Below are 27597 nucleotides of genomic sequence, written 5' to 3'. Positions count from 1 at the left end.
TTGTTAGATGCTGATGACTATCTCTTATAAAGGTATCTTATTTCCTCCAAGCTATTGGAGTCTTCTCTCTCCAAGTTGGCTGTATTCTCTTGGAAGACTCAGGCAAAGTTCCTATGTCTTTGCTTTACCCACAGAGTCTTGCTAATGTTTGGGATAGAATTGGCACTCAATACACTTGTTAATCTCTGGGTGAGAATTTTTTAAGGGCTTATAGCCATTATGAATCTCAAGTCTACAAACTAAGGGATACCAAAAAAACCTACTTCTTTATTTTTATTAAATCAAATTAATTTCCATTTTGACTTCTCATCCTCCTAGACTTGCAAGAATTTTGATCTCCGGCATTACCAGGGTCTCCTTCCTCCTCAGCGTCTCTCCAGAATCTAGTATCCTTCCATGGTGCTCAGAAAATCGGGGTAAGGGCCTCTGGACCTCTATCATCATGTTCACTGCTGAACTCCACAGTGAACTATGAAGTCTGGTATCTCTGCTTCAATGACCAGCCAAACGTAAAGGAATTTTTGCCTTTGAGAGCTAAGGGATCTAAAGCTAGGCTCTGAAGGTTGATCATTCACCCTCCCTTGAAATCTTGCCACTGCTTTGGGCAAGGTGCTCTCATGCTGCTGAGCCCGAGTCCTCACAGGGCTTTCTCACTGTCTTCCCCCAGTCCTGGTGTCTTGTTGGAGTTCCAGAGAAATCACCTGTCCATTCCTCTTGCTCTTGAGGGCATTCCTCAGTCTCTTCAGTGGGGTCACCAAGGTCAGTCGGGGCAGGCTCTTATTCAGTGCACAATTAGGAAGTCAATCTGCTTACTAAAAGGAGGAAGCAGACCGTTCTACTTTGGGGCAATGGAACAAAGGACAGAAAAGACCATGTATGGAAAGAAAAATAGAGATACTTTGCATATGATTGGGTTCTTTAATTGCAAGCAATTGAAACTGACTCTAAAAAATACAGACAGAATAATAATAATAATTTGTTGGGACAACAGACATTGGGTAATGTCCTAGAACTGAAGAAAGATCTGAACGAGCAGTCCTCAAGAAGGACAGAAAAGGAACAGTTCCAAGAATTTCAGTCAGTATCTCACAGATGAAAGAAGAATGACTCAGCTCCAGCCACCACTCACCACTGAAGACTAAACTCCCAGGGAAGAGTCTGATGGAGCTAACCCAGGTCATGTGCTTGCCACCTCTTGGATAAGAGAGTTGAAGGCCAAAGAGTACTTAGACCAATAGGTTAACCAAACACATTAAAGAGGGGACAGAGGGTTCGCCTAAAAGAAAGCAGATTGCTGCTACCAAATGGAATGAACACTAAGTTTGCAAGATGACCAGTGACCACCATAGACAGAAGAAAGCCTTTCCAAGTAACAAGCTGCCAAGGGCAGGGCATCGTGTGTGGAGGAGAGCAAAACATCCACGCCATAATAATGACATCTGATACTTAAAATGAACCTGGAGAACCATTGCAGATGCAAAAACCAAGAGCTGGATGAAGAAAAATAGTACAAATATTAATATGAGGAAATAATCACGCCACACCATACTGTGTGGGAAGAGATAAGAATAGGCCACATGCTATAGGATCAGGCTATTTGGAAACAGTTGGAAAAGAAAATTACAGAACAGACCAAAAAGAGGACTATTTTCTTAAGAATAAATATTTTATCATTTATCTTGAAAGAAGCAACTTGAAATTTATTCAAGAATATCACTCCAAAAACATATGTCATTGCTATATAAAAGTATGTCTAGGCTACCCATGTAGAAAAATACACATAATTCTCAATTATATGTGAGTTCATCTATTGTCAACTAATTTCTTTATGGTCTTCACAATGTCCCCAGTTAAAGAATCCATCCTGCTATTACTAAATATTGATACCTAGACTGGATATCATTCCAGGGAAGATTCCGAGCACCAACATGGGGAAACCAGCTAAGCATGGACACTTAGAGATGGTGTGTCAAGACTTATTTCTCTGTATGTGCACTGCATGTGCATAAAAACTGAAATGTAGAAATTTAAAAACAAAAAAAAAGCTATGTCAGGGCAGTATTTCTCAAACTAGTATCCTACATATTAGCTCTCTGGGATTTTCTTGAGGGAAGGGGAAAGAATGGGGTTTCATGAATTAAAGGAAACAGAGCCTAGAAATCAGAAGTCTCCCATTAGAAGACCACTGGCCAGGTGGTCTCACTGGCAAGTCTTGAGGACCATGATAAGAAAAGTGACTGAAAACAAAACAGAAACAAAAAGCTATACAACAGCTGAGTGAGGTATCCCATATAGGAAGCAAATCATCAAAGGAGTGGGTAGTAGTGACCTAGGGCCTACAGGTCATATCCCTTTGTTCAACCATAAGCTTATCTTTCCTTTTCAAGAGTAACTCATTCAGCAATGATACGGATAAATCTCAGAATAATTACACTGAGTGAAAGAAGCCAGACAAAAACAAGTATATGATTCCATTTAAATAAAGTTCTAGAATATGCAAACTAATTAAGAGTGACAGAAGGCAAGCCAGTGGTTCACTGGGTAGGAGAGGGTGGGGTGGGTGGAAAGCAGAGGGCTAACTTACAAAACTACAGGGAAAACTTTTGGTGGTGATGGGTATGTTTGTTTTCTTCACTGTGGCGATGGTTTCACATGTGGTGATGTCAAACACATCAAACTGTATACTTTAAATATATCTATGTTCCTGTATATCAATTAGACCTTGATAAGGCTCTTTTAAAAAAAGAATATGTGAGCTTTAATATATAACAGAATTTCTCAGCCTCAACTATTTGGGGCCAGACAATTCTTGGGGGTGGGGGGCTGTCTTATATCATTGGGTATTTGGCAGCATCCTTGGCCTCTACCCACTACTATGATAACCAAAAATTACTCCAGAAATTGCCCAGTGTCCTCTGCTGGGAAGGGAGGAAGGAGGAGAAACACTCCCAGTTGAGAACCACATGTCTGTAAGGATTCAGCAGTTTACAAAGGAGGTAAAGGAAGAGACCAACCCCAAGGAATCCATTCAGACCGAGCCATCGGTGCTGTGGGTTGCACAGAGCTGCAAGTCAGAGGGCAGAGCAGGGGTGGCTGGAAGACCGTGAGGCTCCTACTGGCAATGCTATGAGATGCCAAAGCCAGTGCTAGAGGAGCAGAGAAGACTTGGATGATAGCAAAGACTCAAGGGAAAAGTGAAAAGGATGTTAATATTAACTTGAGCTTGTTCATATTTCCCCGAGTTATTTTATTCATATTATCTTATGGGTCTTTACAAGGTGCATGCAAGGAGAAGAAAGGCGAATATTACTCTCCTCATTTTCCAGACCTAGAAAGAGTGTCCATCAGTCTCTGAGCTCCTAGGTCGCTGAGCACAGTGTTAGCAAAGGAGGATTAGATGACCCCTCACCTAGTTAGAGTTGCCAGATAAAAATTCTGAAGGGCTATGATTAAGGATTCTTAATCTCTGATGGCAATCCAACAAGTAAAAAGCTGTGAAATTGCAGGTGAGGAATTTAGTTTAGGAAGTTTAGCTTAAGGAAGCATTTCTGGGGTGAGTCTTACCAGACAAGGAATGTATGATTGAGAGATGTTGAAGAACATCCTCTTCTGGTTCTTTTTTTTTTTTTTTTTTAATTTTTTTTTTTAACGTTTATTTATTTTTGGGACAGAGAGAGACAGAGCGTGAACTGGGGAGGGGCAGAGAGAGAGGGAGACACAGAATCTGAAACAGGCTCCAGGCTCTGAGCCATCAGCCCAGAGCCTGAAGCGGGGCTCGAACTCACGAACCGCGAGATCGTGACCTGAGCCGAAGTCGGACGCTTAACCGACTGAGCCACCCAGGCGCCACATCTTCTGGTTCTTAAAAATAGGAGGAACTTACTTCACTGGGATGACTTAAAGTTACTGACAGAGGCAGAACGATAAATCAGAGGGCCCTGCCCAGCCCTTCCAGCCCTGTGCATCTTTGTACAATGTAAGAGGAGGGGAGAGAATTCAGGAATGAGGGACTGGAGGTCGTTTGAATTGAGATGCTAGATTCATCCTCAGCATGTTTAGGAAGACGTTAGATTTCAGTGCATCCAGAACCAACCCTGTTTTCTGCACTCTTTCTTCACAGATATTGAAACCTTTCCTTTGGAAAAACATAATCATTTATATGTAGTGGAAGGTCACAGTGCCCCCCCTTGAACAGAAGAAAGTATTGCTCCCCAGAAGAACTGCAGACCTGTGCAGGAGGTAGAGAGAGATTTGGGGAAGAGGCCTTCATGAACCACCCAGGTGATACCACATGTTCCACGCCTCCCACAGCTCCAAAAACCCTGTTCATCCTCATCGCAGGCTGACCATTGCAAGCAGTACAGTGCTGATCACAGCAAGAGGATTCACTTCACCACACCAACATTCTGGCTGGAACCTAGTTATCAGAATTTAATGATGCTCCTTGGGTGTGTTTATGATGGGCGAATATGTTGATGACCATGCTTTCATTTTTGGAGTGCCTTTCTTCTCAAATAGTTCAAGGAATGTTCCATGTGGGCTTTTTAATATTTTAATTACATAGTAACAACTTTATGGTGAAATATAAGCAGAATCATCAAAAAGGAAAAATCCCAGCCCTTTTCACCATAAAACCTAAACGAATGTCAAGATACAATGGTCTCTCCTTCCTTTAAAACTGTACAGATATAATTTTTTGCAATTGCAGTCAATGCACCCATATTATTTTAAGATTTTACAGGGTTTCGTATGTAGCAAAGCCATTCCCTCACTGTGATCTATTGAAAGTCAGCCCTCAACATGAGGGTGAAAAACAAAAAAAGACAAACAACAAAAAAATTTTATTTTAGTTAACATTACAGAATCTAGATTTTTTTTTTGCCTCCCTATCTCATTTACGTATTTTAAAAGCCATGTGGTATTCAGTTTGTTAATACACCAGATCATTTAAACAAAGTGCCATGGTTTGGTCATTCACATTGTTTTCCATAAAAGAAAGAAAAGTCCTAATGAGAATATTATAGTTATCTCCCAACACTTTGACCATTCATTCATTCATGGAGCAAGATGGCACAGAAAGATGGAAAAACCTTGAGTCTTTGGCAGCATCTTATTGCTGTCATACTGGCTCTGGGCTGCCTACCACCTAAATCCCTACTTCTTGAAGCCACAGTATGAAGTTTTTAGTTGCAACTAAAAGCAATCCTAACTGATATATCCCTTAACCATTTCTTTATGTCCACCCCTCCCTCCTTCCTTTGCTCAAGTCTCTGAGGGGGAGGCACTGCTCTTGCTATTGGAACTAGCCCTCTATGTGCATTCTTGGTCCCCATCCCCTCCCCTGCCTCCACTTAGACCATGTTCATGATGTCCTTTCTTATTTGCATCCTCTATCTCTCCCTCCACTCTGGCTCCTTTTTATGTCTACTAAGGAACCTGTTAGGATCTCCCTTCCCTTTACCCAGCTCACTCCTAGAGTAATGCTCTCTTCCTCTTCTTCCTTTTGCCACCTAACTTCTTGACCAACTTGTCTGTGCACACCCATCCTCATAGTCTCTTCCATGCTGTCACCCCCAAAACTGTGGAACCAGCAATAAGTTCACAAATGACTTTCTAGTTAGCAAGTCCCACAGCCTTTTCAGTCTCTATCCTCTCCAGCTTTTTGCATATGGCCCTTCAGATCACCTTTTCCTTCTTCTTTAAACTTTCTTTGAAAGTATAAATACATTATGTAGATTTTGAAGAGAGTTATTTTAAATGATTGAAAAAAATGAACACAGAACTGCACCCATCTATTTCCTTTCCTTTCCTAGAAGCCACTACAATGTAGCAAGGTCTTTTTTTAAATACACTCTCTCCACCTTTCTCCCAAAAAAGGAATCATCCAAAGGATAAAGACAATGAGAGAGGAAATAGTTTCTGGCAGCCATGAGACAGCTCAGGCCTCCATCTATAGGAGTGTAATTGACCAAGGGCCCCCTGCTGGGTTTTGAAACCCACCTCCACAGCTGAGTTGCCCAGGCCATGCTTCCCCAGGGCAGCTGTCAACTTACGAATGAGCATGGCATTCCCAGGAGACATAGGACCTCTACAACAGTCACCTTTGGCTCACGTGTTTCTGCCAGTCTAGCTGACCAGCCTTACACTACACTATGGTCTAGGGTGCTTCCACCCAGCCTCCTTTCCTTCTCTCCCTCATTGCCATCTCTCTGCGATGCTCTCTCAGCCTTTTCTGGCTCCCTCCTCACTTTCTCTCACTCAGATGATTTCCTAACAAAATCCCTGAGCATCAGGGATCATCTTAGAATCTGCCTCTTGGAAGACCCATACTAATTCATAACTGCAGGTGAAAGATTTCAACAAATATTTGGAAGATAACAAGCAAACGGAAAAGCAGTAGCTGATGTAAGCAGTGTGACCCAAAAGCCCAGCGGGAAGGAATGCTGATAAGCATTAAGCCAATTCCACTTGTAGATCCACAGAGTCTCAGGACTTGAAAATGTAACTTATTGCAGAAGCTGAGGGGTGGCTGTGGCAGGGGGGTGGGGGGGGTGGGGAAGTGGGGCTGAAACCAGCTCTATTTGTAGAAAATCTATACCCAGAGAGATTAGGCCATTAGATCCTCTCCCCAACCTTGCCCACCCTCTACCGGCTAACCCATGCCCAAACTCCTGGCCCATAGAAACTTATAATAACAACTATGTGTTGTTTTTAGGCTGCTTAATTTGTGGTAATTTATTATACATCAATAGAAAATTAAAACAGATAGCAAAAAAACACGTATTATTTAGAAATGAAGCCAATGCCAGGGTTTTAGGTGAAGGAAAGATGATGAGAAAGTATTCTACTTTTCAATATTAGGTATGGCTTTATCTTTGGATAGTTCTAGCAGGGATATTACTTTGATGGGAAAAAATTGTTTATTTTTGAGAGAAAGAGGGGATTGGGAGGAAGGGGCAGAGAGAGAGTGGGACAGAGGATCCAAAGCAGGCTCCACATGGGGCTCAAACCCACAACCCGAGATCATGACCTGAGCCGAAGTTGAACACTCAACCACCTGAGCCACTCAGGTGCCCCAATGCAAAAAAAAAAAAATTGTTTAAGTAAAATCTTAAACATACTATTAAGTGACTGTTAAGGTGGGTGCTACTACCTGAGATTGCCTAAAACTGCAAAAGTCAGTCCCAGCAGAGTCTGAGGGGAAGGTGAAAGCCCAGAGCGGGAAAGACCAAGACGCGGATATAAAGTGCAAAGGGTCAGAGGTGGTCTCCTAAGCTCCATAAAGAGGCAAGGGGTAGAAGGAAGATTTGGAAATCAAACCAGCGAGGAGGGCAGTTAGGATGTTTACAGAGCTACCCTGGCCACCTGAGATTGACATAACTGCTCAAAACACCAACTGGTATCTGCGACTTGCCTTATACATTGCCAGGCACACAGAGCATGGTGCTGATTTAGACGTGTGGGACTAAGACAGAAAATGACTCCATTCTTCTCTCCTCAAAGGAACATGTCTACATTATTGGACATACAATGTAAATATTGGTTTAGATCCTTTCTTATGTGACATATCCAACTCTCCTATGTTTCTAAATAAGTCAAATTATTACAAATTACTTTTTAATATTTCAGTGATTGTTTCTTTGATTAAGTGAATCATAATTTTTTTAAATCACTATAATACTGCTTAATATTCAGGTCATCTCCTATAAATACTCCCATACTGAACATCTTCATTCTCATGGCATTTTTATTCTGTTCAATCATTCACTTTGGAAAAGTCTCAGGTTTAGAATCCCAGGGTTGAGGGGCATATACATATGCCTGGATCTAGATGAGAATTACCATATTGCTTCCCAAAAGGCTTAAATCATTTCAAACGAGTAAGTGTATTTGTTTTACAATTATTACTCACTTGGTGTTTCCTTTAAGTGGCCCTTCTCTTGGCTAATTTAGTGTAAGTCAGGTCATCCGTAGGGTTTTAAGTTTTGTATCTTTAATTTCAAGGTAGAATAAACTTTTCTTTTGTGTTGGCCTATCATTTGTCTTACTGCTTGCATGGATGGTCTATTCCCTCTAGTCTACCTTCTGCCTGACTGTCCTTGAACCCATCTGATGGCTCCCCTGATTCTTCCTCCCTCTGGTAGATGTGCCAGGCTGCCCCACTTCTCATCCACCACTCTCTCCCTGGATTTCATCTGCTATTCTGGAGCAGAGTTTCTCAGAGAGGGGACTGGGGTCCCTTCTCCAAAAAAAAAAAAAAAAGTCACTTGAGACACTTTGAAAATGTATATTTCCTGTCATGATGCCAAAGGTACAGAAGCAGACTCTCCCAAAGTACACCCCCCTAAGTCTCCTTCTCAAGCAAATTCTCTAAAGTTTGAGAATCGCTGATGTAAGATCCCCAGTGTGATTCCGCCATTTCAGTTTCCCTTGCCTGGCACTAGGGCAAGTCAGCTGCCTCCTGGATCCCTCCAGTCAGACGCCCTTCAAGCTCTATATATCATCTCCAGCGCTGCCCACCCCTCATGGGCACCCTCCAAGCCTGCTGATCCCCTTTTGCTGAAATCTGTCCTTCCAGTATGTCAGCCCCACATGCACAATTCAGTACGGATGGCTACTTCCAAACTAGTCTCTGAAGGAGAATCCCCTTTTGATACAGGCCTTGCAGACCCTAGGGTAATAACTGACCTCTCTGTTTGTCCACATGCCACATGATGTCCATAAAGCATAATTCAATGTGACAGAAATTATCAGACAGATATTAGCAGCTTCAGGTTGAAAGGCGGCATCTCTAATGGAGTGCTACCAAGTCTCAGCCGCCCCAGCCCCACACCGAGCCCCCTAGGGCAGGATGAACGCAGGAAGGGAAGAGAAGAGGGCTGCTGCCTCCACGCAAACAAGCCTGGAGGTTTCCTTCACTCCCCAGCCTCCAGGCTCTGTTCTGGATGCATGTGAGAGCAAATCCAAGGTCCTGATCCTGGCATAGGTCTGATGGGAGGAAGCTTCCTGCAGACACTCCCTGCCCTCAATGAGGTGCACCTAAGCTCTACATACCCAGCGTCTTCACACCACCTCAGGCCTTCAGAAACTATTCTGCAAGTATATAATCGAATGAAGATATAATGAATCAGATGAAGATATAATCGAATCAATGTGCTCCCACCCTGTGCTTTATTTTCATTTTTAAAAACAGGGTAATATTTAACCTACAGAGATATACTGATAACATTGGGATTTATAAACCCTGGATATCCACATTGAAAGATGGAGGGAGAGGGGCACCTGGGTGGCTCAGTCGGTTAAGTGTCTGACTTCCACTCAGGTCATGATCTCATGGGTTCGTGGGTTTGAGCTTCGCATGGGGCTCTGTGCTGACAGCTCAGAGCCTGGAGCCTGCTTCGGATTCTGTGTCTCCTTCTCTTTCTCTCTCTCTCTCTCTCTCTCTCTCTCTCTCTCTCACACACACACACACACACACACACACACACAGTCTGTCTCTCTCTCCCAAAACTGGATAAGCATTAAAAAAAAAAAAAAAAAAAAAAAAAAAAAAAGATGGAGGGAGAAGAAGATGGATCCAGGCAATCTCTCCTCTCACTACTAAATCCACACATTATATCCATCCAGTTCAGTGAAGCGGTTCTTTGTCATAAAGTCAGACACCTGAAAATTTGTGAATAAATCCTTTTTCTCAATGTGGATTCCCAAGTCAGTATTCTCAAAGTGTGTCCTGAAGAAACATCTGTCCCCGTCTATACTACAGCCTCTTAGAGCTTCAGAATACATGTTAAAAGTTCTCAGAAACTGTCTAGTAAAAAGCTTTAACTTTTTTAACCCAATTTTTCCCAAATTTCTTCAGTTTGGACACCTTTTCCCTAAATACTGCCAATGAGCATGGCAGGCAACCAGTATCCTGTGGTGTATACATTTTGATAAATTCTACATCCATTTTTTAAAATTCACATCCTGTTTCCTTGTTGATTTATTGCATCATTTCAGAAAGTTTTCTCTCCTTCCTTCTGTTGGCTCTACCTAATATTTTAGCTTGAAATTTGATTTCTATACCAAGGTCACAAGTTTACTAGGAGGCCTTCTCTAAAATGGAAAGAAAATGCTTGGTGAATTATTTAGTAAAGTGCAGCTTCTCTAAAAAGAAGAATAACGTGGCTCTATGCCACTACCTCTTTGTGCACTCATTCGGCATTCATTCATTTGTTCATTCACTCCTGCCTCCAGCCCATTCCCAGAAGCACAGTGATAGATACTGTCAATGCAAAGGAGAAAAATTCACTTTGCTTGTGACAAGTCCTATGACGGAGGTAAGGACAGAAAAGCCCCATTTCTTTCCTGAGAGTGGGTGGGGGAAGTAGCGGGTCAAAGAAAGGTCAGAGATAGTAGAGAGAGTAGAGATTCGAAGTTTGGGTTGCAGGTAAGAGGCTCAACTCCAATGAACTTGATTCAGCAAAAGAAGGAAGTGTGGGCTCATTACTTGGTAAGTTCAGGGGAGGAGCTGGCCTAAGACTATTTGCCCACATAGGTCTCTCATCACCATTTTTCTCCCTATAGCTTTAGCCACTGTCAGAGAGGCATTTTTTTCATGAGACAAGGAGGACAGCAGCCCCCAATTCATTCACATCACTTCCAGTCACATGATGACCAAAAGGGCCAAGCCCCTTCTCTAACCCTCTCTGTGGGTCAACCTTAGAGGAGTCTCATGCCCAAGGAAAGTCTCACCTACCACTCCCAGACCTACCCTCAGGGCCAGGGCCAGGGCCCCCATCAGCCTGCAGCTTCTAGTTAGTTCCTCCTAAGGCCACACTGGTGGTGGCACATCCAATCACATCTCTGATTCTATACCATGTAGGCAGTGAAATGGAAGATGAAATTTCCAAGCAAACTACAAGGCGGGTTGCACAAAATTTCTGAGTGTAACTTTCAGGGATCACCTTTTTTGTTCTGTTCTGTTTTGTTTTGTTCCAGGTGGTAAGGTGAGAAGCTCACAGGCGTAACTGTATTTTTCTTTTCTTACACATTTTTTTTCCCTCTGCCCTACATTCACCTTTTCTTCTGAGGGAAAGGTAAAACTACTGCTTTTAAGAGGAACAAGTATCTGTTATGGTACTTACTAACAGGACATATGTTCAAGAATCAGAAAATCTTGCCTATTCCACTTGAGGTTTTTTTATTATTTTGTCCACTTCCTCCAACTCCAATGTCTTAGTATGACATCAAGTGTTACTGAGTTCTGATCTAGTCAGGCATAAAAACAGGATCCATAATCTTGTGAAATTGCTCACCCCCTCCCCCCAAAATTAAAATAAATTTAAATTTAAAAATTAAAATAAACTGATAGCTACTTAAAAAAAAACACATCTGGGGATGCCTGGGGGGCTCAGTCAGTTACACATCCAACTCTTGATTTCTGTTCGGTTCATGATCTCACAGTCATGGGACCAAGCCCCACATCAGGCTCAGTGTTGATCTCAGAACTTGCTTGGTATTCTCTCTCTCTCCCTCTTTCTCTGCCCCCTTCCCTGCTTGTGCTCTCTCTCGCGCGCGCTCTTCCTCTCGCTCTCGCTCTCAAAATAAATAAACTTAAAAAAAAAAGCACCTCAGCATTACAACCAGTTGAGCAATGTTACACACACTCGTTCACACACACACACACACACACACACACACACACACTCTACTACTACCACTATTTGTATGCATGTGCTTACATACACCAGGTTTCTTTAGCAATGCACCAAATTCTTAGGCTTCTCTCAGAGTCCTCAGTAAGGATTTTGGATCTTTGTCTTCCCAAGGCAAATTTCATTCTAAAATTGCTACTTTAGCGTTTCACCAATTATGCTCTGGGTACCTTATGAATCAGAATTACACGGCGGGAATCTTGTTAAAATGCAGACTCCTGGGCCCCTCTCCATTCCAAACAAATCAGAATCTCTCTAGGGAGGATGTTCCAGGAGTCTTTGTTTTTAAAATTTCCCAAATGATACTTCTGCATCCTAAAATGTAAGAAGCCCTGTTCCAGAATTTTGGAGAGTTTTTTTTAGGATTCCTGAGTTGTGCTGTCAGATACTTCTGTAGCTCTAAGGATAAACTTCTTATGAATTCCATGAACTCTAGTTTGTCAGTAAAATATAATAGCAATCCTCATGGGCCATGCTTTTTTGAAGTTCTATAACAGAAGTAACTATAAGCATAGTTATAGTATACAGAATTCCTTCAGATTTAGAAATATCTACTCTGGGGTGCCTGGGTGGCTTGGTCAGTTAAGTGTCCAACTCTTGATTTTGGCTCAGTTCATGATCTCACAGGCTCCATGCTAACAGCAGGCTCCATGCTTGGGATATTCTCTCTCTTTCTCTCTCTGTCTCTCTCTCTCTGTCTCTCTCTCTTTCTCTCTCTCTCAGAATAAATAAACTTAAAAAACCTACTCTAAATAAGTCACATATTAATGAGTAGGATAGGCCAATTCCATTGTAACAAACTTTTGTGATTATGATGAACAATTCAATGTAATTTTGTTAAAATAGGTACATTACAAGAACTGACATAATTAAAACCCAACTGAAATTAATCACAGAAAAATTTTATGAAAACTCATTAAGGTTGTGAGTTTTCTTTGAAATGAACAACTTCCCCCATTCATAAACAGGCCTTTATCTCCAATCCAAGACAAGCAATAAGAAGTCAATATACACAATCTGACTCCATCCACCACTAATACAGTAGGAGCTATCCACAAAGTCCTTGCATTCTAAAGCTAGAAGAGACTTGGGGTGCCTGGGTGGCTCAGTCGGTTAAGCGTCCGGCTTCAGCTCAGGTCATGATCTTGTGGTTTGGGAGTTCAAGCCCCGCGTCAGGCTCTGTGCTGACAGCTCAGAGCCTGGAGCCTATTTCGGATTCTGGGTCTCCCTTTCCCTGTCCCTCCCCCACTCATGCTGTCTCTCTCTCAAAAATAAGTAAACATTAAAAAAATTTTTTTTGTAATAAATAAAGCTAGAAGAGCCTTGGGGATTATGCACTCCAACCCCCTCTCAGATGAAGAAACTGAAGACCAAATCACACTGTCAATGACAGAACAGAAAAAAAAAAAAAAAAATCCAGATGTCCTGATGGCCCAGCCCTCAACGATACCCAAGCACAAAATCAAATGGTTCTTCAGGGGTGAGTGGCAGCAACCATTCTTTTTACATAGCAGATATGCTTTGAAGTAAAAAAAAAAAAAAAAAAAAAAAGCCACATAAGATGTAAGATTTAAAATAAATATGGGGCGCCTGGGTGGCTCAGTCGGTTGAGCGTCCGACTTCAGCTCAGGTCACGATCTCGCGGTCCGTGAGTTCGAGCCTCGTGTCGGGCTCTGGGCTGACAGCTCAGAGCCTGGAGCCTGTTTCAGATTCTGTGTCTCTCTCTCTCTGACCCTTCCCCATTCATGCTCGCTCTCTCTCTGTCTCAAAAATAAATAAACGTTAAAAAAATTTTTTTAAATAAAAAAAATAAAATAAAATAAAATAAAATAAATACCACTGAGGCACCTTGAGTTATTCATTCCTTCTCTCCTGTAATTCAAGCTACATGGTAGAAAGGTTTGAAAAAACCTGGTGCTATTCCAACTTCCCTACCAAAATCTGATAAATTAAAAGAGGAGAGAAGATGTGACCCCAAAGTAGTCATGAGTAATCACCTGATACCTATCCAGACTGATCCAGTGTGGTTGAGAATAAATCAAGCAAGGCTGTTTAAGCACTTCTCAGATGATTTACTAAACATAGGCTATAGGTCTGTACTTGGGTTTCATTTTTTCATTCTGTTATTCAATAGATATCGACTGAGTACCTACCTACTAGGTGCTAGAATCTATGACATGTTCTAGCAATACTAAGATCAACAGACAGGGGGAAGGACAACTAAAGCTATATCATTACAATGTGTTATATTACAGACTATAGAATCAGGTGTCATGGGCACAGACTCAGGTTGTGTCAAAGAAGGTGTTACAGTGAAAATGACATTGAGCTAAGTCTTAAAGGACAAGCAGGGGTTTCATTAATGGAATATGCAAAAGGAAGAGAAAATCATTCCAGGCAAATGGGTAGCATATGCAGAGGTATGAAAGAGGGATATGAAGAGAACAAGTAAGCAGTTGGAGAGAGGGGTCCAAAAAAGAAAGACAGCATTATAGACATTAGCTTTGTTTTTTGTGCCATCTAGCACAACATGGAAAAAGCCAATTTTTTTTAAATAATAATTTTTAAAAATCTACCTTCCTTGGGCCAAAAACTCACAAGAGACTACATACTGGTGACTGAGACATCTGACCTTGAGAGCTGTTTTCAAACAAGAAAGAAGGATATCTGTTCTTTCTTTTCCTGTCTCTAGAGTCTTAGACACTTTCCAGGCTCTCAAAGTCCACCTCTTCCAGAAAGACTTCCAGGATTTCCAGAGTCTAAACAGAGTCATTGTAAGGCAGGGCATGGGGGGGGGGGGGGGAGACAGGGGAGGGGGAAGTGCTTTAATGATGAAATTAAATAAGGGAAATTATGCATTCCCATAGTTAACCGTAAAATTGTCTCCTTTCTAAATCCTTGGTATGCAGATCATACAGTAATTTTTTGCACTGGTAAAAGAAAGTGGGTGATAGACCTAAGTTCAAACAAGTTTCCACTACTTAATAACTGTGTGACTTTGGGGAAGTCGCATAACATCATTTTTCTGGTTGCAAACACCCTGCTAGTTTGTTGTGAAGCTTAGACATGACTTGAGGGAGGGCACCTGCCACAGGGTCTACCCTGTAAGGGGCCTCTCCGTGGGGCAGTCACTGTACATTATCATAGCATTTTCATTCATTCAACAAATCTTCATTAGAGACTTAACATGTAGAAGCCAGGAACGGACAAATAAATCTGAACTGGATTTTGTTCTCTAGGATGTCACAATCTATAGTGGATATATAGATATAGAACGGGCTCAAATAACTATAAGGAAGAAAGTGCTTACTACCAAGAAAAATACAGAGAAATTGCTTGGTAAGTTGAGAGGTCAGAAATTACTTGTGTGGAGAGAGCTGGTGGGGGAGAAGGGAAAAGAATTTGGGGCTGAGAAGGAAGAAGCATCTGGGCAGAGCAAAGTATCCATCTGCCCCTTTCACAGATGAAATAAGAGAGGTTCCCGGAAGTGACAACATTCACCCAACTTCACACTCCGTTACAGCAGAGTCAGGGTGAGGACTCAGAGCTCCCTACCCCTCGTCCAAAGCAGTCACCATTACCACACTACTTCCTATAATCGGGCCATTCGCAGATGTAGAGGACAAGGCCGACCAGGGAAAGCAGCAGGGAAAGGAGGGGATGGGGTCGCAGGCCACTGCCCCAGGTTGAGGCACAGCACAGTCTCAGCAGTGGAGGGCGGGCGGGCACGGGAGAAGGGGGAGGGCAGGCCAAGGGGCGGGGAGAGGGGCGCGGGCAGCACTCCGGGGCTGGTCAGGGCACCCGCCCAGCCGCAACAGCCCGAGCTCAGGCTCCGCCAGCCATGGGGCGGCGGTTCCACGCGCTGCGGCCGCTGCTGGCGCCGCTGTTGCTGCCGCTGCTGCTGCCGCCGCGGGCGCTTCCCCGGGCGCACTGCCCCGAGCCCTGCAGCTGCCCGCCCGACGGCGCCCTGCGCTGCCCCGGCCCACGGGCCGGCCTCACCCTACTGTGAGTACGCGGCGCCCTGCTACGGGACCCTCGCTCGCTCCTCGCTCCGGGCCACTCTGCTTCCCCACTCTTTGGCTCCTTTAACCTGGAAGCTTGGAGAAAAAGGCTGCGCCCTGTCAAACTCCACCACCTTTTAGAGTGATGAGAATGCAAAGCTTGGGGACTGCCTCTGCCATCCCGTGCCAAGCCACGCCTTGGGTTAGGGCCCCTCCTGCTGGCACCCCCTGCAGCCCCTGGCGGACCCAGGGCCGTGATTTCCCCCACTGGGGCTGCGGCAAAGGGCGTGGAATTGCCCAGAAGCCACAAGGGAAGGCCTGCTCCCTGCCACTGCTTGGAAGTCGAAAGTGGCCTTGACCTTTGTGCTAGCCAGGTCGGTGAAGGTTACTGTGACCTCTGACACCCTGTGCTCCACTAGGAATGGGGTGGTCAGGCCCTACGGCAAGGGGTGACCTGGTCACTCGCCTGGGATTGCTGGTTCGCCTGCCGCCTCCCTAGTGTACCGCTTAGTAGGCATACGAGTCACTGCCCTACCCTTTCTCAGACGTACTTGCATTTCAATCTGCTGGTCTGATCAAGGTGTGCCTTACGTCACGCCTCCCACACGCCACCCAGCCCTCCACGTTTACAGAGCGGGTTACAAAGGAGGTTAAAAGAATTGCATACATCAGCAAGTAGGGGCAGGAAGAGGTTTGCTGAAGTGATGGGGTGAAGAGAGGAGGGGCCTTCTGTACTAGTGTATCAGAGTGTCCCGTGTCTCCTTTCTTCGATTTAGAAAAAGTACCACACATTATATGATTCTATTATATGAAATGTCCAGACCAACAGAAAGCAGATTAACAGCTGCCAGGTAGGGGTGAAGGCCCAGTGACTGTTAATGGCTGTGGCTTCTGGGGGTAACAAAAATTATTTAAAATCAGATTGTGGTGATGATTGCACAACTCCTCCCTAGACATACTAAAAACCATTGCACTGTATACTTTAAATGGGTGAATATTATAGTATATGAATTATATCTCAATAAAGTTGTTAAAAGAAAAAAAGGAAAGAAAAGTACTACAAAAGTAGGTTTTGGTTATGTCCTAACCATTGGCAGTGATGGAATCTCATTCTTGGGGAAGAAAGAGGCAACCCCCCCTCCCCACTTCCATGGGCTGAAACAGTCTGTCAGGGATCCCCCCCCCTCCCTCCTGAGGGGCTGAGCCTCTCCCCTGAAAGAGTTAGTGGCCTACAGGGAATGTTTGCAGCTGAGAGATACAGTTTAAAGGCTGAGGGGTTTATATTAATTAGTTTCCATTAATTATCTTGTCAGCTCAATTCCCTGAAGGTGAGGACCATGCTGAAAGAATTTGTTTCAATCAATCAACAGATTCATGGAAGCTGCCTTCCTAGTCCCAGCCCTTGTCCTTCCCTGACAAACCTCCCTTCTTGCTCTTATGAATGATGGTGCCACTAACAGCCTTTCTCACTCGCTCAGTACTTATCATAGAGATTTCAAGAAACTGAGATCCAAAGACATGGAATAACTTGGCCTTGGTCCCTTTTTGCTATTGAGTAGCAAAGACAGGACTTCATCTGTTAATTGTGTTTTTATATTTGTTTGTCTTTGTATTTAGGAAATTACCTTTTCCTAAATACACACACACACACACACACATACATGTAAATATACACACATACACATACATACATATATACATTCCCAGGTCCTCTCAGATTCAGCTCTTCACTGAGCTCTCTCAACAATTCCTGCTGCCAAACCATGTTGGCCTCCGGAGACTACCTCTTCCCTGGAGAAAGCTGAAGTGGAAAGTACAAAACAAAACAAATTCTCCCACTGCCCCATAGCACAGTTTAGAGAAGCCTAGAACCCCTCAAAAAGATTTTAGGGGTTTGGGGGTAGAGGTGGGAGGCAAGCACAATAGAAGAAATGCTAGCATGCTGAAGCTGGCTAGTCCCACTCCCAAAAAGGAGCTAGTCGTCCAGGCTCTGACACCTTTGGCCATCCCTGAGGGATTCTGGAGAATCCTCAACTTCCTCCCTTCACATGCACTATCTTGGCATCCACACCAAGAGCATCTTCTAGACATTTAGACATGTAAGGTTGGCAAGTATGCTGACCCTCACAAGGTAAGGCTTCCTGAGAATCAGTTAATTGAGAGATGACCTCCTCCTTTAGGTGAGAACCCTATGGGCACAATAAGGTGACCTCAACATCCATGTGCCAAGAGAAATACATAAGAAGGGATAGGAAGATAGTCACTTTAAGGCAGTGTTACTCAAAGTGTGGTCCTAGGCCAGCAGCGTTAGCATCACCTGGGATGTTAGACATGCATACTCTTGGGCCCCATCCCCAATCTACTGCATCAGAAGCTGTGAGGATGTAGTGCAACAGCTGGTGTTTTAACAAGATCCCCAAGTGGTCTGGTGCATGCAAACATTTGAGAACCAAGATATTGCTCTCCATGAAGGATATAATCTTGTAGAAAGCAAAAGTGTGTTTTAAACTTCCTGTGCCATATACTTCCCCTCTCCATATGCCTCCTCACACACATACATACACAAAATACCTATTTATTGCAAAAGGCACCTATGATCAAATTAAAGCCCCAAACTCTGCTACATATGGAAAATATACAGGATTGAGAAAAAGTTTGTTTTTGTCTTCAAAGAGGAATAAGGGAAGGAATCCATGGAGAAGGACAGACTGAAGACATAAGGGAGGGGGAAGAATGATATTTGGTGAAGTAAGGTCTCAGTGAGGGTGGGAGGACAGTGTCAGTCTCAGATCATAGAAGAAGGGTTAATCCTAGGGAGAGGGATACTTCTGAGTCCTAGGGAAGAAGACAAATGGATAAAGGTGTAACTTAACATTGAGGCAGAAGACAGGAAAAGTGAACAGCATCATACTGAAATCCTCTTGATGATGAATGAATGAAATGGTAAACACTAATCACAAGATAGAAAAAAAATGCTATGGATAACAAATTATCAGGAGTTCATAAAGAGGAGAGAGCTGAAATTATGAAATAAGGCACCCAGAGAGATGTGGTCTTGCATGAAGTCATGCACAGGGTCTGGCTCTGAAGAAAGAAGGGGAGCACTCATGTTTCTGGGGGTTGGAGGAGACAAGTACAGCACAGCATTTTAGACTTCATCATTGGCCCCTCAGTAGATGCTAATTTACATTTTAATCATTCCAGGCCTTGGTAGTCCTGCCTTATAAGATTTCATGTAAAGTCCACTATTTGGTTTCAACAAGGGGAAAAAAAAGGAACAAGGAAAAAAAAGAAGTGTAATTGTTTGTCATTGACAAGCCCACTGTTTGCACATTTTGAAAATGGCACAGTTCCATCATTCATATCTTTCTATACTTTCCATGTTTTATTAAAAACTGAGGTATTTAAAAACTAAAATATGATACAAAAAATAGCCTCCCACATGCTCACTCATTTTAATTGAGGGGAAAAAGGTAAAAGAAAAAAATTGATTTAAAACATTTCCTTTTTCTTGTCTTATAAGTTCCAGACAAGTGGAAGAAGAGGGGGAAAAAAATTCTCACCTTGTCCATGGTTATATAAAGATCTTTGTCTCTATGACAACAGAAAGGTTGATCTTCTTGATATGGAAACAGCTTCTAAAAAATCTGTTAGTAAGAAAATGCTAATAATAATAATGGGAATGTATTTTTTGCATGTTGTGCCTACTGAACAGAGATTAAACTTTAAGCTTTATTATAAGACACAGGCCAGAGACTTTGAAAAGATAAAATGTGCTGTATCTATCAATCCAGTGTTACAGGAAGGCATTAGTCTCCTGACATTGTTCCTGAATGTCCTTCTCCCTCTCCCACCTTCAGTGAAAATCAGGGTCCAGGACAGTGTTCAATGATGTAGAGGAATTAACAGGAGGAGGGCATGGCCCCAGTCCTTGAGAAGCCCACAATCTAGGTAGAAACACATGCAAGAGACCAGTGTGGGCAGGGAAAGAGGCAACTAGGGTCTAGGAATTCAGGACGCAGAGCAATTACTATGGACTTAAATGTGCAAGGGAAGGTACCATGGACAAATGGTTATGGGGCTGAACCTTTAAGGAGAGATAAGAAGAAGAGTCTTAGTGGAAGAAACACAGATTAGAGTAGATTCAGATTCCTGGCTGGGTAGAAAAGAATAAAGTTGAATGGATCCTTCCTTGTTGAAGCCTCTCCCAGGCTTTTGGGGAAATTTTTTTTTTAAGGGAACACATACAGGTCATCGGAAATAGTTACATTACCTAGAGGGTTGTGCAAAAAGAAAAAAAAAATCCCAATGTATAATTCTTGACTGATAGATTTTCCATCAGAGTCATTCTTGGACAGCTGATTACAAAGGCATTCAATAAAAATCATGACTCGGAGTCACTTCCCCATGAAGCTCTCCCCAGTGTCTCCCACTCCCATACACACATCATTTGATACGCTGTACTGACCTATATTTTTGCATATACCCTGCCATAAGGTAATCATTTATTCAAAATAAACCTCTTCGGCCAGAGCAGGTATCTCAACCGCAGCACACTTGACATCTGGGGTGAAATAATTACATGTTGTGGAGGGCTGTCGTGTACCCTACGGGATGCTTAGCAGCAGCCCTGGCCTCCACCCACTAGATGCCAGTAGCACTGCCCTCCCAAATTATGACCACCAAAAATGACTCTAGACATTTGCCAAATGCTCCTAAGGGAGCAAAATCCACCCCCCACCCTTGGTTTTGAATCACTGTGCTAAAGTGAGAACCACTTGAAGAGGTCTTATTCAACTGGGGAATCCCCAAATTTCATGGGTATTATGGTCAAAGTGTTTCTTGAACTACTATGATATCAAACTGAGCAGACAGCTGAATAGGAACAATGAACCAATGCAAAAAAAAAAAAAAAATGTGTATTAGTTGGGATGTACTGCATCTAAATGTCATTTCAAAAATCTCCATCCTAGAGGATGGGGAGGTGAGGAGGTGCTATGGGTAGCAGAGGGAGTTGTGTTAAATCGGCATCTATGCTACAGATTTTGCAGACCCCCAGTCTATCCTTTGAACGGGCATAGTACACATATCAGCTTCAGAGAAGCCAGAATAGAAGCTTACCCATATTGGTATGTCCCATCCAAATTGTTTTAGTTTTTGTTATTTGTTTGTTTTAACTCACTCATTAGAGCAAAATCCATCCTTAGCCCAGGATCCATTAAAACAAACCAAAGAGAGAGACCACCACCCAGAGAGCCTGGAGTGAGACCCATGGGTTCCCAGTCCAGGGCACAAGGTAAGAGTTCACAGGACATAGAGAAGCCAACCAAGTTCTTGAAGGTACAACAGCTTGGCCCTGCCTCAGCTTCCCTGCAGATGGGCCAGATGACAATAAACCAATCAATCAATCAATCAATCTCAGAATTCATAAAGCTCTTGTCCTACCTCCCAACGCCACTTCTCCCACACACCCAACCAAAGCAAAAGCCCAAGATAGAGGTTGATCTTGAACCTCAGTTCTGACTCAGCATTCCCAGCTATACCTGCAAGCAATTCTTAAACCTGGCTGTGCCTATAAACAGACTCCTTGGGGGAAGCTTTGCAAGGACCAGATTTTATTAGTTTAAAAATCATCCTTCTGGGGACAGTGAATGATGGCCCCTAGCAAGACACTAAAAAAGCAAGCAACAGAGTTCCCAAAATCTCAGTGGAAATGTAGAGCCAAAAAGGTTCACACACCAATTCCTCTGGCATCAGACCCAGCTCCCCCCTTGGAAAGCAATAATTCCTTGAGGTTTTTTTCTGCCTTATTTTTTTTTTAAATTTCAGAAGCAGTAAGTCCGATTAATTTAGGGCTCCATTTCTTCTCCTTCACCCCCTCTATCTTCTTCCCAAGCCTCTCAGTTTGGCTTCTTTTCCATGTCTTGAACTGAGGTACAAAAGCTTTTTTTCCAAAATGTAATCTCTCATTGTAGCTGCACCAGACGGTGTCTTGGCCATGTATAACTGTGATCTCACAGATGGGATTTTAAAGCCCCGTGAGTCATGGTGATAGAGAGAGACCCTGCTGCTCACTTCCAGACCCAAAGGGGCTGGCTCCATGGGAGCATATGTATTCTGTTCTGGCAGCTCCCCTTTGGTGTGCAAAAAATCATATTTAATGCAGATTTTAGCAAATTTCTCACCAGCTATTTTTTAAGAGGGGAATTAAAATAATCCCACCCACCAGACAGGTGGGCTTTCTGACTTAGTGGGCAGCTTCTAGCAGCTTCTCTACATGGTCCTCATTTACTCCTACCTTCTGCCGCACAGGGAGATGACGCCCCCTCCCAGCCAGCAAACCACACAGAGCTGCCCTCTGTGTGGTCATGAACCACAGCTCTTTAATGCCACTTGAGCCAAACTCAGAAAAGTCCAATTTATAAGTAAAACTCAACTTTCGGAATGAAGGGTTTGTTTTGTTTTCCCCTGCTGCCGTTACATTTCTCCTTGACTCTGATGAAATCAGGTGACTCCTGGGTTCCTAATTCTACCTCATGAGCAGCAGCAGACAGCATTCCTGAGCCCACAGGGGTAGTGGCTGCTCTGGTATGACAAGGTAGGGTCCAACACAGCCCTCAAACTATGTGAATTAATCAACAGGACAAAGACCGGGCAGACCTGAGTTCTAGCACAAGGTCCCCTTTCGCTAATTTGCACTGTGGGTTCATGCTAGTGATAAAACCTCTGTGCTGTCTATAAAAGGGACATGACTGAGTGGGGCTGACTGTGGTGAAGATACACAAGATGGCAGAGCCAAAAGTACTGGGAAATAAAGGTTCCACATAACTACAAAGTATGATTGTAACAATCTGATGCTACAGAGAAGACTACAAACCCACAGCTGGTGCATGAGGTTGAACAGAAACTACCTATCATCCAAGGGGCAGGCCTGATGGAATAGTTTTCTTCCTGGGAGGTGTTAATTAGAGAAAATGACCCACTAGGTCTTCTCAACTTGGAAGGTGAATAAGTTAGAATCCCAAAATAGCAGAGCTCATTATTGCCTGGAGTCTGATAGGCTAGTCGTGTCAAGCCAGGCTGAACTGCCTTTCAAACATGCCACCTAACACCTGATTATAGGCTGTTTTCTATCATTCCACTGGATTAGTCGTGTCTCTCCAGCTAAAGCGTCTGAGCCTATTCTGGGTCTTTTCTGTTCCCCATTCCCCATCCTCAGCCTCAGGCTGACACACAGAAAACCCTCAGGTCAAACCTGTTTGCCATTGAGGAACTCCATACTGAAATGTACAGGACAACTTGTAGAATCTGTAGACACCGCCCCTGCCCTCCAAGACCTCCCAGTCTTCAGCCATGGGAGAGAGAGGACTAATTCTCAGATGACTGCAGGGAAATGCAGAAGGTGATAAAGTCTTGTAGGAGTTCAGAAGAAGGAGCCATCCCTTCTAGTCTGAGTAATGAAGAAACCTCAGTGGAGGCATCACTTGAGCTGTAGATCTTTACACCTTGCAGTGTACCACCTGCAAGACCACCTCTACAGTGGCAGCCAGGCCAACGTGGTCATCCCAAAAGCTCAGTCCTGGTCTTTGACACCAACTTAGGCCACTGGGGACTCACGATTAAGAGCCTTCAGCTCTCTCACTGACCACCAGTACACACCCTATGTTATGGATCCCCAATGGAACAGGATTACTTCCCCCAGGAAATCTTAGGTGGGACTCTGATTAAGGTTTTTCTCATTTGTAAGCACCAGAAATCAACTCTGACATATTTAATCATGATAGAAGAACAAGGAGGTAGAAGGATGTGGGCAAGATCCAGAGAGAATGTGGCATTTTAGCAGCAAGAGGTCAGTTCCCTTTTCCCAAGATTCCACCTTTACAGTGAAGCAGCTCCATGGAGTCCTGCCTATGACAAGTGTTAAATTCCTAAGAAAGAGAATCTGATTGCCTCAGGCCTCACCCCTAAGGCAAGAGCATAGGGACACAGTCAATGAGACACTCCACCCAGAGGCAACCAGCCAGGAAGTGACTCTAAAGAAGGGACATTGTGGGGGCACCTGAGTGGTTCAGTCAGTTGAGCATCCAACTTCGGCTCAGGTCATGATCTCACAATTCATGAGTTCGCTGCTGTCAGTGCAGAGCCCACTTCAGCTCCTCTGTCCCCCTCTCTCTCTGCCCCTCCCCTGCTTGAGCTCTCTCTCAAAAATAAATAAACATTTCAAAAAGGGGGGGCAGTTTTGAGCCAGGCCACCACACAAATTGGTGTCCACCAGAGAGCTGAGGAGTTAGCAAAAATTGAAGGCACACATGCCAGTAATTTCAGGCACTTCAAATCCATCCTTAGATCAATTAGAAGTATGTAGTATTTTAGTTGCAACCAGCTTTTATGGGCTCATTAAAAAAAAGTTTTGGGGGTGCCTGGGTGTCTCAGTCAGTTAAGTGCCGACTTTGGCTCAGGTCATGATCTCACACTTTGTGGGTTCAAGCCCCACGTCAGGTTCTGTGCTGACAGCTCAGCGCCTGGAGCCTGCTTCCGATTCTGTGTGTCCCTGTCTCTCTCTGCCTCTCCCCCACTTGTGCATGCTCGGGCATGCTCTCTCTTGCACTCTCTCTCAAAAATAAATTATAAACATTTTTAAAAAAAGGTTTTTAAGTGTCTAGAACAGGAGCTTGTAATGGAAGAGTTTCCTGAAGCATATCTGCATTGTCACTGTCCTGACAACATAATATTCTCTGCTTCTAAAAAATACTTTTGAGAAATCATTACAGATAATGCAGACATTCCCTGGGGAGAATTCAACATGTAGTTTTATTTATCAGAGTTAGTCTTGTCATGTTATGTTATTGCTAGAAGAATTCAGTTTAGGGGGTAAAGATTGGGTTATTTTGCTTGTGTCTTTAGAAAACTTTAAATGGGTTTTGAGTAAGGGCTTAGATGTGTTTACCATTTTCCTCTGAGGCTTTATATTTTTAATTTAGTTGTTGCACAAATGACTTGGAAAATCCATTATCTAGGGAATCTTCTTGAAAATCTTGGTTCACAGTATAATTCATAAACTCCTCACAGCTTCTTAGGTGCTCTGGAAAGTCTGTCTTGGAGGAGAGTCTCTCAAGTTGCACTTTCCAACGGGAGGGTTCCAACTGAATGAGCAAATGAGAACTCTGCAGGGTGGCTCTCTAGAGTTGCTATATATATATGTATATATATGTATACATATATGCATACATATATATAGATGTATATGTATATATATGTATACATCTATATATATACATCTATATATATATTTAAACATTTATTTGTGAGAGACAGAGAGAGACAGAGTGTGAGCGGGGAAGGGCAAAGAGAGAAGGAGACACAGAATCCAAAGCAGGCTCCAGGCTCAGAACAAGCTGTCAGCACAGAGCCCGATGCAGGGCTCGAACCCATGAACTGTGAGATCATGACCTGAGCCCAAGTTGGACCCTCAACCTACTGAGCCATTCAGGGGCCCCTAGAGTTGCAATATTTAATGGAAGGCTGTTCTTTATCATTTTTTTTAAAGGGCTATCAGGTGACACCTGTAAGAGATACCTGAGCCCAAAAGAAAGGTACAATGTAGGAATACCTACCATCCCTCTCAGGTGTCTTATCTATAATCAGCAGAGACTCAAGAGTCAGGGACAAGTCACAGATATTTTATAAAGTGTAACCCATGACAAATAGAAGAGTCCATTTCAAAGTACTGAACCCACCCTACCCCACCCCCACTAATCCTCTACCCTTGACAAGGAAGTTAAAGTTGTCACTAGAAGCAACATGGGTAGCTTGAATCTTTCACATTAAGTGAATTATAAGTACTTACTGTGCTCTTATCTTGTGCTAGATGCTGTATTATAATTGTATAAACATTTCCTTATTCAGTCTCAAAAATCTCTGGGGTAGTTAGTGATATTATTTTATAGATGTGGAATGAAGCTATGATTTGAACCCAGGCATTCTGGCTCCAGAGTCTGTACTCTTCACTGTCCCACTGTGCTGCTTCTAAAGAGAAGGCATATGCAATTGGTGATGAAGGCATGTTCTATAAAGTATATAGCACCTGAAAGAGACCTTTAACCAAGGGTAGAATTTGACCTGCAGAGAAGGGTATATGTGCCAGAGAGTGTCTGAATGTGAAAGTGTAAATGAAGACAGAAAAGGGTGGGGCAAGTTCAGGAAGTACAGTAGTCTGATTTATCCAGATGGCACTGTCCAGTAAAAATATAATGCCAGTCACATGTGTAGTTTTCATTTTCTAATAGCCACACTTAAAAAGTTTTTAAATGGCACAATTTTAACAAAATGTTTCATTTAATCCAAGTGTACAAAATATTATCATTTCAATATTTAAACAGCATAAAATCTATTAAGGAGATACTTTATATTCCTTCTTCTTGCCAAGTCTTCAACATCTGGTGTATATGGTACATGTACAGTGCATCTTGATTCGAACTGTATTTCAAGCACTCAGTGGCCACTTGTGGCTGGTGGCTGCCTGATTGAACTGCACAAGTTTAGTGTATGGGTTATGTGAGAGGAATAGTGGGTGGCAAATGAAGTTTGAGGCTTTATTTGCAGGGCCTGAATGCAGGGCTGAGGCATTTGTAGATAATGGACAGGCAAAGGGAAGGCATAGAAAATTAAGTGAAAGAAGAGTAACATGGGGGGAGTTATCAGGAAGATTAATCTGGCCCAGTTAGGGGAAAGCCAGGATAGGCTCAGAGGAAACCAACTCAAGCACTATGGAACAGTCTGGTGGAGAAAAGAATGCCCGAGAAAAGTGGCAGTGAGAAAGAAATAAAGGCTGGAAGCAACAGACAGTATGAAGGTAGAGTCCACCAGAGACTGGGTGTTCAATGGTGGAACAGAGGAAACATTCATACAGGGTACCTGGTAAATTCTCAAATAACAGTACAAGAAAAAAAAAAAAAACTGAGTAGTCATTCTTGCTGAGGAGTACAGGGGAAAGAAAGAAAACCCACTCAGGTAGTCCCATGGAGGAACAAGAATTTGAGCAGCATCTTTGAAGTTTAAGACTGTGAGCACATCCCTCAAGAAACTGATGGTTCTATCAGAAGGCTAGGTTTCACCAGAGAACCAGAGGATTGTGTAGCAGAGAGTATCAACAAACCCCCAAAGAAACAGCACTGATGTGTTTTGTTTGGTGAAGGACACAGCACAGGAACGAAGCGACCTATGTTCTAGTCCAGATTTGCCACTGAATTGCCACGTGGTTTCAGGGAAATCATTTCAGTTTTCTTAAGATTCTTCATCTATCAAGTGAGGAGCCTTTTCACCCTGAGTACTTGAGTCTAAAACAGTGTTTAAAGGAGTAGCCAAACAATGAAAACCACCTGGATGGCTTTTTTCAAATGTTTATTTATTTTTGAGACAGAGAGAGAGAGAGTGCACACAAGCAGGGGAGGGGCAGAGAGAGAGGGAGACAGAGAATCTGAAGTGGGCTCTGAGCTGTCAGCGCAGAGCCTGACTTGGGGCTCAAACTCACCAACTGTGAGACCATGACCTGAGCCAAAGTCCAATGCTTAACCGGCTGAGACACCCAGGCGCCCCTGGATGTACTTTTAAGAAACATTCCAAATTTTCTGATGTAAAACTGAACAAATTGCATGTCCATCTATACTGACTTAGTATTTCAGGTAACATTGACATCTCAGCTCCCTCTAGGTAAATGCTGAAGACAAGAGGCCAATAAATGAAGACATACCCAGTAATGAAGTTACCAAGTAGATCAATGCATTTGAAAATGCAATGATTTAAAATCATTTGGAATGGGGAAAGCCATTTTTATTTCATTCCAAGATGAAAGCAGGGTTATTATAATTATTGAGCAGCTTTGAAAACAACACAGAAATTCT

At 43.1% G+C, this 27597-nt stretch overlaps 1 protein-coding gene across 3 annotated transcripts in view; it reads left to right on the top strand.

The window, feature by feature from the left end:
- Positions 1-15537: 15537 nt before the first annotated feature.
- LHCGR (luteinizing hormone/choriogonadotropin receptor) overlaps positions 15538-27597 on the top strand; it is a 119893-nt gene continuing 107833 nt past the window's right edge. For all 3 annotated transcript variants that reach the window (XM_042981350.1, XM_042981351.1, XM_007084717.3), the window contains exon 1: positions 15538-15701. In XM_042981350.1, coding sequence (XP_042837284.1) covers positions 15538-15701 — 164 coding nt within the window. The remainder of the gene's footprint in view (positions 15702-27597) is intronic.

This window comes from Panthera tigris, chromosome A3, assembly GCF_018350195.1.
Source record: "Panthera tigris isolate Pti1 chromosome A3, P.tigris_Pti1_mat1.1, whole genome shotgun sequence".
Classification (NCBI taxonomy): domain Eukaryota; kingdom Metazoa; phylum Chordata; class Mammalia; order Carnivora; family Felidae; genus Panthera; species Panthera tigris.
The sequence above is the reverse complement of the archived record's forward strand: the minus strand, read 5'-3'. Positions and strand labels throughout refer to the sequence as shown.